The 10,767-nt window shown below is 40.5% G+C and overlaps 1 protein-coding gene across 1 annotated transcript; it reads left to right on the top strand.

The window, feature by feature from the left end:
* The first annotated feature begins 1,031 nt into the window (after nucleotides 1-1,031).
* On the top strand, nucleotides 1,032-10,284 carry GDF3 (growth differentiation factor 3). Its single transcript, XM_025879602.2, has 3 exons — nucleotides 1,032-1,299; nucleotides 5,428-5,646; nucleotides 10,136-10,284. The coding sequence occupies exons 1-3, from the start codon at nucleotides 1,032-1,034 to the stop codon at nucleotides 10,282-10,284; spliced, it is 636 nt and encodes a 211-aa protein (XP_025735387.2).
* The last annotated feature ends 483 nt before the right edge of the window (nucleotides 10,285-10,767 follow it).

Genomic DNA, 10,767 nt, shown 5'->3' with positions numbered 1-10,767 from the left:
ACATATGCTGCCATAAACTTCTGAACAACCTCCATGCCTTTCCACATCAGTTCCTTCAGCCTTGAACGCGCGATTGTCTTACTGAAAAACGTCTACTTACTTCAACTTTGAAGCTTTCTCCTCTGCGAACACTTTGTGCTTGCCATTTGGCAGGCATGCAGAGCACTTTAAATACATCATCTTATCAGATTCCTATAGCAAATTAAAAGGTCAGTTTTTCTTTTCAGTTGAGAAAACAAAAACTTCAGAACATGCCACCACATGTTAAGTGACATGCCCAGTTTTATATAACTAAAAAGTAGTAGAATCAGAAGTAACCCAGTCAGTCTGATTTTTGACTTTTAATCAGGAAGGGCAAAGTTAGGGGCACCTCGCTGGCTTAGTCCGAGGAACATGGGACTCTTGGTCTTGGGGTCGTGAGTTCAAGCCCCAGGTTGGATGTAGAGATTACTTAAATAAATACAACTTTAAATGAAAAGGAAGGGCAAAGTTAGGTGAATAAAATTCAGTCCCTCTTAGACCTGAAAACAGAGTGTAGATTGAATTCCTCGGGTGGAGTTTTCTCTTCCTGGTTTGGCTTCCCACAGCACTGTGGATACAGGCTAACAGAAATCTGCCTATGTATTTGTCTAAATAGACTGTCAGTGACAAGACTCTGCAATTTTCATTACTATTCTAGCACCTCTATCAGAGCCTTGCACGTAATAGATGCTTAATAAATGTTTGTTACATGAATAAATGCATGTCTCCTTTCCAGTCTGTCTACTGCAGACAAACCTCAGATTTTTGTAGTTAAGTCTATGCGTTGGTAATCTTTGCTTTGTGAACTTTTTGAGGGGAAGAGCAGAGCAAAAGAAGAGAAAAAAATTCTCTGTCCTCTGACATCCAATTGCCTTTGAGGAGCTGGGAAGAGAGCAATTCACACTTGATTATCTTCCATCAGATAAATTGGCGGCGTCTGAATTGCCAGGCAGTCAGGCCACCGACGTCTCTCCAGCCCGACTGGCCCGCTTTGTCTCCGCTCAGAGGCCATGATTCCTTCCCTGACTGCCTTGGCTCTCCGCCTTCTGGTCACTGTGGCTTTGGGCCAGACATTCCAATTTCAAGAACATGTCTTTCTCCAATTTCTGGGCTTAGACAAAGTGCCTTCACCCCAGAAGTTCCAACCTGTGCCTTCTATTTTGAAGAAAATTTTCTGGGATCGAGAGGCAGCGGCAACCAGTGGGGACTCCCAAGATTTATGCTACATAAAGGATCTTGGTACCCGTGGGAACATACTGAGACTTCTCCTGGATCAAGGTAAGGAAAGTAGAGTGCTAATTCGATGGCATGAAGAAAGAAAAGAAGGGGAAGGTAACAATTACCGAGGGGTTTGTAGAAGGCCTTGTGCTGGTCTTTTACGTATTTTATCTCATGATCCTGGCCACATCCCGAGATTCCAAAGGCAGGTATTCTTATCAGCTTTTAACAATTAAGGAAAGTCAGACTCGGACAGTAGATTAACCCATAAGCTATTCGAGATCAGGAGCGCGTGAGCAAAGTCAGGATACAAAATACGTTTTTTCAGGGCGCCTGGTGGCTCAGTCGTTAAGTGTCTGTCTTCGGCTCAGGTCATGATCCCGGGGTCCTGGAATCGAGCCCCGCATCGGGCTCCCTGCTCAGCCAGGAACCTGCTTCTCCTTCTCCCACTCCCCCTGCTTGTATCCCTCTCTAGCTGTGTCTTTCTCTGTCAAATAAATGAAATCTTAAAAAAAAACAAACAATTAAACAGAATAACCTTTTTTCTTTTTTCTTTTTTTAATATTTTATTTATTTATTTGACAGACACAATCATACTTTTTATATATAGCAAGTGTCTTCCAAAATTTATACCCTACCATGAATGTATAAGAATTCTAGTTTTCCGGGGCGCCTGGGTGGCTCAGTTGTAAGCGTCTGCCTTTGGCCCAGGTCATGATCCCAGGGTCCTGGGATCGAGGCCCTCATCAGGCTTCTTGCTCCGTGGGAAGCCTGCTTCTCCCTCTCCTACTCCCCCTGCTTGTGTTCCCTCTCTCGCTGTGTCTCTCTCTGTCACATAAATAAATAAAATCTTAAAAAAAAAAAAAAGAATTCTGGGACACCTGGGTGGCTCCGTCAGTTAAGTGTCTGCCTTCGGCTCAGGTCATGATCCCAGGGTCCTGGGATTGATTCCTACATCGGTCTCCTTGCTCAGTGAGGAACCTGCTTCTCCCTCTGCCTGCCGCTTCCCTGCTTGTGTTCTCTCTCTCTCTCTGGCAAGTAAATAAATAAAATCTTTAAAAAAAGAGAAAAAGAATTCTCACTCTCCCACAATTTGACAGCAATCTTTATAGAAATATTATAGAAACTTATTAAAGTATAACATACATACAGAAAAGTGCACAAATCATAGAGAATAGCTCAGTTAATTTTCACAGAATAATCAGCATCCAGATCCTAAACAGAACAGAGCAACAACCCTCAGAGGATCCTTTATGCCCTCTTCTGGTTAATCACTACTCCTCTGCAAGAATAATTTTTATCCTGTAACATTACATATCAGTTTTGCCTATTTCTGAACTTCATATAAATGGAAATGTGAAATGTGTCCTTTTTTTCTATCTGGCTTCTTTCACTCAACATTGTATTTGTGAGATTTATCCATGATGTGTGTATCTGTAGCTCATTCTCATTGCTTACAGTATTTCATTCTGTGAAGACCATTGAGTAACAATACTCTTTAGTTTTTAATTTTTGTTACTCTGGTAGCAAAACGTGATCTCATTGTTTTGATTTTTATTTCTTTAATACGGTGGAATGCATTTTTAAATGGATAATGAATATTTCTTTTTTTTTTCTTCAAACAATTGCCTATTTATACACACTGGCCATTTTCTACTGAGGAGTCTTCCTTTCCTTAATGATTTGTAAGCCCTCTTGATCATCTGTAAAAGCTCTTTCTAATTATGAATTTAAACTCATGAATATTAATAAGTTTTCTTGGTTGTTCCTTGTGGTTTTACATTTTGTTAATGATGTCTTTTGAATATAGAAGTTCTTTTATCTTCATGCTCTCAAATCTGTCCATCCTTTCCATTCTGGCTTTTGGATTTTCTTCTATGCTTAAGGAATCTGATTTCGTGCTAGGAAGAGGAAGGGAGATGGATAGGTTAGAATTCTAGCCTGGAACAGGAGAGGTCAACTTTTCAGAGAAGTGGAGAAGATAAGTACTATGAAGACATCTCTGCACTTGACAGTTAGCCAACCTTTAAGAAAGATGTTTCAGTGGAATAGTGAGGGGTAAAGAGTTGGAAAATAACAGAAGAATATAAAGAGGTAGAGACAGCAAATATAGACTTACCTTTTCAAAAGATGGTCAATGAAAAGAAAGAGAAAGATGATAAGGTAGTCTTGAAGAATATGCTGGGTAATTTCAAATGCTTCTTAATTTTATTGTCTTTTAAATGAGACTTGAGAATGAAGGGGGAATGGTTAGAATGTTAGGGTGTCTTTGGGGGGTGCGGCTCTTTCTGTTTTGTTTTTAAACTAATCTCCACAGATCCAATGTGGGGCTTGAACTCACAACCCAAGAGTCGTGTGTTCTACCGAATGAGCCAGCCAGGCACCATTGGAATGTTTGGGTTTCTGTTGTAATTTCTTCATAAGCTGAATGGTCTTAGAAAATCCCTACTTAGGGTTGGGGCACCTGGGTGGTTCAGTCGGTTGAGCATCTGATTCTTGATTTCTTCGGCTCAGATCATGATCTCAGGGTGGTGAGATGGAGTCTGCGTCAGGCTCGTGCTAGGTGAGGAGCCTGCTTAAGATTCTCTCTCTCCCTCTCCCTCTGCCCCCCACTTCCCCTAAAAACCCAAAATCCCTGGTGCACCTTGGTGGCTTAGTTGGTTAAGCAACTGCCTTCAGCTCAGGTCATGATCCTGGAGTCCCAGGATCGAGTGCCGCATCGGGCTCCCTGCTCAGCAGGGAGTCTGCTTCTTCCTCTGATCCTCCTCCCTCTCATGCTCTGTCTCTCATTCTTTCTCTCTCAAATAAATAAATAAAATCTTTAAAAAAAAAATCCCTACCTAGGGTGGAGACACCCTACCTAACAATATGGTGGCATTAAGCCAAAGAAATTACTTGCGGAGAGGGAGAAATGGAAGCTGGGGGGATAAAAAGGTAAAAATAAGCTCTACTGGGCCTTTTTGTAAAGGAATAGGTAAGGTTTGAAAATCTGGGCAGAGAAGTCAGCTTTGAAAATAAGGAGAGTACATCTACAATGGCAAAAGATAAGAGAGAGGGGTCCATGTGGAGAAACTGGAGGATCACACTGCACTTCAATATTCAGTGAAGTGGGAGATGATGTTTGCAGAGACCCCGGACCAGAAATTGTTGACATTGACAGCTGTGGGCTTTAGATAAGGAATCATCTAAGGATGAAACATATGGGATTTCAGAGGGCCAGTCTTGGCTAGATGATAAGAGTTTGTTTTGAAGTCAATCTAAGTAGTTAGATTTTTGGCGAGCAACACCTGACTGTCTAGGATGTTCTTAAACATTTTTGTGCCGTTTGGCCATTCTGTTGAAGGTGATGGACTCCTTCTCAGAGTAATGGTTTACATGACTAAAATAAAATACTTAGGGGGCTCAGTCGTTAAGTGTCTGCCTTCGGCTCAGGTCATGATCCCAGGGTCCTGGGATAGAGCCCCACCTCGGGCTCCCTGCTCCACGGGAAGCCTGCTTCTCCCTCTCCCGCTCCCCCTGCTTGTATTCCCTCTCTCGCTGTGTCTTTCTGTGTCAAATAAATGAAATCTTAAAAGAAAAATAAAATAAAATACGATTTACAAGGAAATCATTTAAATATTTAAATACATTTATAAAAATATTTTAAACCAAATGTGTGTACAGTGACATACACGGATGCATTTGTTAATGCAACAAATAACAAGATCCAGGGATGGGACTATATTTACCATAAATTCAAAGTAGCATGAGTGTAATTGTTATTTTAAGATATTTGTAACAGCTTAATCTATGAACACACCTAGGATTTTTATTGGTAACAGTGTCATAGGCCCTGAAAATATTATTGGGATTTGTTGCCCCATATTCATAGTTGAAAGAAATTCTAAATTTCATTTAGAGTTCCGTGAAAATAAAGATGTAATTCTTTTTCCCATCCAAATTCATGGACCTTCTAAATTCTATCCAGGACCCCTTGGGAACCAGCAGATGTGAAGATAAGGACCTCTGGCCTTGAATGAGGAGTGAGAGAAACAAATCCTCCCAGTGGTAGGGTTTAGAGTATAGATGATAATTTCCTGCCCTTAGTTTGCATATGTAAATGTCATATAACATTTGACATTTATATCATATAGGTGGATCTGAAGTGAAATATGTTTTGGTGACTCTCACATCTCTGTTCCCATCTAGGTCTCTTTCTTTACTCCGAGAAACTTGCTCAAGCCTCCTGCCTACAGAAGCGGCTCTACTTTAACCTGTCCGCCATTCACGATAAGGAGCAGTTAACAATGGCCCAGCTCAGCCTGGATTTGGGGCCCAACACTCACTATAAGCAGGGACCAGAACTGGAGTTGGCTCTGTCCCTGGTTCAGGAGCCTCACGTGTGGAGCCAGTCCACCCCCAAACCAGGTAAAATACTTGTGTTACAGTCAGTACCATGGCCTCAAGGTGTTGTGCATTTCAACCTGCTGGACGTGGCTAAGGATTGGAATAACAACCCCCAGAAGAACTTAGGTTTGTTGCTAGAGATACTGGTCAAAGGGACCAGAGACTGGGGAGTGAATTTTCAGCTTCAGGACACCTGTGCCAGACTGAGACAGTCCCTCCATGCTTCCCTGCTGGTGGTGAGTCTCAACCCTGAGCAATGCCACCCTTCATCCCGAAGAAGGAGGGAAGCCATTCTGGCCCCTAAGGCTTCTTGCAGAAACCTCTGCCATCATCACCAGCTATTCATCAACTTCCAGGACTTAGGTTGGCACAAGTGGATTATTGCCCCCAAAGGGTTCATGGCAAACTACTGCCATGGAGATTGTCCTTTCTCGATGACCACCTCCCTCAACAGTTCCAATTATGCTTTCATGCAAGCACTGATGCATACAGTTGACCCAGAGATCCCCCAGGCTGTCTGTATCCCCACCAAGCTGTCTCCCATTTCCATGCTCTATCAGGACAATGATGACAATGTCATTTTACGACATTATGAAGACATGGTGGTTGACGAATGTGGATGTGCGTAGGCTGTTAGAAATAGGAGGGGTGGGGCACCTGGGTGGCTCAGTTGTTAAGCATCTGCCTTCGGCTCAGGTCATGATCCCTGGGTCCTGGGATCCAGCCCCGCATCGGGCTCCCTGCTCCGCGGGAAGCCTGCTTCTCCCTCTCCCACTCCCCCTGCTTGTGTTCCCTCTCTCGCTGTGTCTCTCTCGGTCAAATAAATGAAAAAAATCTTTTTAAAAAATTAAAAAAAAATAGGAGCGGTGTTCTCAGAGTAAATCTTCTATAAATAAATAAATAAATAAATAAATAAATAAATAAATAAATAAATAAAACTAGCAACGTGGTTTATGACTTCTTGGATCTGCAATATCAATATATTTGTGTTCACAATTTGTCTTCCTGGAAAATCCATCATGATTAATGATCTCCCTAAGTACACACACACACACCAGCCCTAATAATCTAACAGTCATGATGCACTTGACAGTATATTAGACTCTAGATAGAAGAAGAATTGCATTTATTGGTGGCCTAGGATGGGCAGGCATTATTCTATGTGTTACTTATAAACATCATTTCAGGATGTTTCTTGAGGTAGGCCTTATTATTTATGAAATACTTCATAGAGAAGGGAAATAACAAATTTCCTTAAATTTATCAACTTTCCCTGGCAGATCTCACAGGGTAACAATGTTACTTAAAAAAAATTATCTTGATGGGCACCTGTGTGGCTCAGTTGGTTAAGTGGTGGACTCTTGATTTCAGCTCAGGTCATGATCCCAGGGTTCTGGGATCGAGCCCCGAGTCGGGCTCCACGCTCAACAGGGAGTCTACTTAAGGATTCTCTCTCTCCCTCTCTCTCAAATAAATGCTTCCCCCACTCACACACTCTCTCTTTCTCTCTCTCAAATAAATAAATCTTCAAAAAATTATTTTGCGATAATACAAAATAATATGAAAAATATTATCAAAACAGTACCTGATATCTACATTTCCTTCTGGTCTTTTATTGTTGTTACATATGATTTTTATAGCTCAGGTCACACTGTATATATGATTTTGTATCTTTCTGTACTCAATGTTACCATAGGAATTTTTTTCAAATCACCAACATCTACATAGTTCACTTAAAGGCTGTATTATATATGAATATTTAGATACATATTTTACTTAAGAGAGTGTTTATCATTGGGCATTATATTGTTTGCAGTTTTCATGGTGGAATAGTGTTATGACTTTCTGTTCATATGTCAGTCAATATTTTGCCCTGACTTAGAAAAATTTTAGAGAGTCAAAGGTATAAATTGACTTCTGTAATCAATAGAAAATATATTGATATTAAAATAAACATGCATATGATATGGGATAAAATGCAAAATTTATACAGACTTCAAATACAAAACTCTAGATTTTGGTAGGATACTTTGGGTTGTACCTGGAAGTATGAGTTCACTTATTTCCCCCATTGGGAGAGTTAAAGTGGAAGTTTGTGAATCACTGCTTTATTTAGTCCTTTCTTTAATGCCATTTGTCACTGTCTTCTGTCAACTTCACCACTCTCACCTGGATTACTGCCACAACTTTTTTTTTTTAAGATTTTTATTTTTATTTATTTGACAGAGAGAGCGCGAGAACAGGAACAGAAGCAGGGGGAGTGGGAGAGGGAGAAGCAGGTTTCCCACGGAGCAGGGAGCCCGATGTGGGGCTTGATCCCAGGACCCTGGGATCATGACCTGAGCCGAAGGCTGATGCTTAACGACTGAGCCACCCAGGCGCCCCTGCCACAACTTTTAACCTAATTTTTGTTTTTATTTTTAGGTTTTTAAAAATGTTGATTATTATAATTTAACTATATTATAAATACACATAAAGATGCCAGTCTCTTTTCCCATTCAAATGAAACCACCATCCTGAAGTTGATGCATCTTTCCCATTCCCATTCGATAATTTTACTACATATGTTTAGAACCATAAATAGTATAAAGCATTGCTGCATAAATATGTAAACTTTATAGAAACAATATTGGAGTATATTTTTCTACCATTTTTTCCCCTCTATTATTTCAGAGATTCTTACTGGTTGATACAGATAGGGATATAGTTGATTTTTCCCCCCCACTGCTGGGGTAGTAATCCATTACATGTATATTTCACAGTAGATTTATGTGCTATTGAACACTGAAGGCATTCAAACAAACTGCTACAATCATTTCAATAGGATGGACACAAATCTTTTTTGCAATCTCCTCCTCTAGCTAGGACTTCAATGTAGCACAGCAATGAGCAGGTAATTTATAAGGAGAATGGAGAAAAGGCTACAGAACTTGTAGCAACTCTGATTGCATATCCTTGAACACAAACAAAAGTGATCTATAAAAAGCACCTTGTCCAATGCATTGTTTGAACCAGAAACACTGTTCTGACAGACATCAGGGGGAGATTGGCTTTAGATACATCATTTAGAACAAGTTAGTGGAACAATCAGGATGTTGCCAACAATAATAACCTACGTCAATACATTTACAGAAGCACTTTCAAATTGTATTTGTTGAAGAAAGAGCTAAGAAATCAATGTAACAGAAGAAAGATAGATGGTTGTTTCAGTAAAGGTGGTAATACTTTGGGGGGCTTACTGCCGTCCCAGCATTCTTGGTAGTGCATTCAGCCTTGAACAAGTGAGTCTGATTAGCATAAACAAAATTCATAAAATTTCACCTGCAAACCAGTCATCAATATATGGGCTTACAATAAGATGCCAAGTGAAAAGGGTTAGCCAGCATTGTATGTTTGATGGAAAAGTGCGCATCGAAAACAAGTTATCATAAGAATATGTATAGGGAAATCAGAGGAAGCGAATTAGTTAAATGATCTAAATGGCAAGTTTGATTAACCTCCAGGTCCAGATACTAGAGGAATTCTAGTCATTTCAGATCATACCCTGCTATTAATATTCTTTAATCAGGCAACAGTATGCTTGCTTGGATAATGGCTTTCTTATTTATAATATCACATGCTAAGCTTGTTTTATTGAGTAAATAAGCTGCTCATATTGATTGGGATGATCCCAAATCATGTTGGACAAACATTACAAATCATCTTGTAGTGACAATCCTCTCTGGTATCCTCCCCCTTCGGGAGCTTTGTACCATCACTTTACTATCGCTCAATAAACCTGCTTTGCTGCCAAACCCCCCCCCCAAAACAAAACAAAACAAAAAACAAAAACAAATCAACTTGTAGTGCAGATTATTTCTGAACTAAATTATCTCTACAGTTTTATTTCATTGAATTGATATTTATTTTTATACACTATCATTTTTTGATACTACTGAACTTTAGTATCAGCATAACAATAACTTATACAGTATTTGGGGGATAAAACCTGGTTATTCAATCTTCTACTTGATTGAGTTCTATGTAAATAGAAATTTACTGTAAGGACTACTTTTGGTATAAAAGGTAATCTGATCCAAAAGTGTTGAGGAGATAATTTGAGATTTTAGAAGAGAGATACACAAAATCAAAATGGATTCTTTAAATCAGCTGGCATTAAAATATTAGAACAGAGATAGTAGTAATTAGGGGCACCTGGGTGGCTCAGTCGGTAAAACGTCTGCCTTCGGCTCAGGTCATGATCTCAGGGTCCTGGGATGGAGTCCTGCATCGGGCTCCCTGCTCAGCAGGAAGCCTGCTTCCCCCTCTCCCTCTGCCTGCCACTCCCCCTGTCCTCTCTCTCTGTCTCTCTGACAAATAAATAACATCTTTAAAAAAGAAAAAGAAAAAAGAAAACAAGAGTCTAGTGAGAGCTGTTACCCAGTGAATGGGAACAAGGCTGAAGCTGGTCAGCTGTATGAAAAAGGCCAGTACATCAGTCCACTCATATATATATGAATTTCTGTTTCAGGTCCCCAAATCTGTCCTCCTGATGAGAACAAAGACAAGAGAAATGTAGCCAAAATTAAATCTCCTTACAGCTTGCAGCCCACTGATAGATACCTGAGACATGCAGAGCGTGACCTTCCTCAAGGAGCTCATGGTTGCCTAAAGCCTTGATGCTTATGATTTATTGAAGACTTTCCTGGGACTTGAGTTGGCTCCTGTTTACTGAGTACAGCATTGACTTCGATGCTCCTGCTCTCCGATCACCAGCCTGTGGAGGATCTGTCTTCCCTTCCTAGCCTTTCTTACTGAACACATTGAGCTCTTTGGGCTCATTGCCAAGATATATCAAAAGCCCAACTGACCATGATTCCTGAGGCTGCATTGCTAATTTACTTCTGAATTGAATGGAATTGTTACGCTAGTCCACTAAGAATTTTGATGTGGGTTCTGTGCTTAATACATTTATATAATTTTTTAGAAGATTTATTTATTTTAGGGGGGGAGGGGCAGAGAAAGAGGGAGAGAGAGAATCTCAGACTCTCTGCTGAATGCTGAGCCCAACACAGGGCTCCATCCCACAACCCTGAGATCATGACCTGAGCCGAAATCAAGAGTTGGCTGCTTAATGGGCCGAGCCACCCAGGCGCCCCTATA

Source organism: Callorhinus ursinus, unplaced genomic scaffold, assembly GCF_003265705.2.
Source record: "Callorhinus ursinus isolate GAN/ISIS: 27379988/994484 unplaced genomic scaffold, GSC_fseal_2.0 scaffold27, whole genome shotgun sequence".
Classification (NCBI taxonomy): Eukaryota; Metazoa; Chordata; class Mammalia; order Carnivora; family Otariidae; genus Callorhinus; species Callorhinus ursinus.
This window is presented reverse-complemented; position numbering and strand designations above follow the sequence as displayed.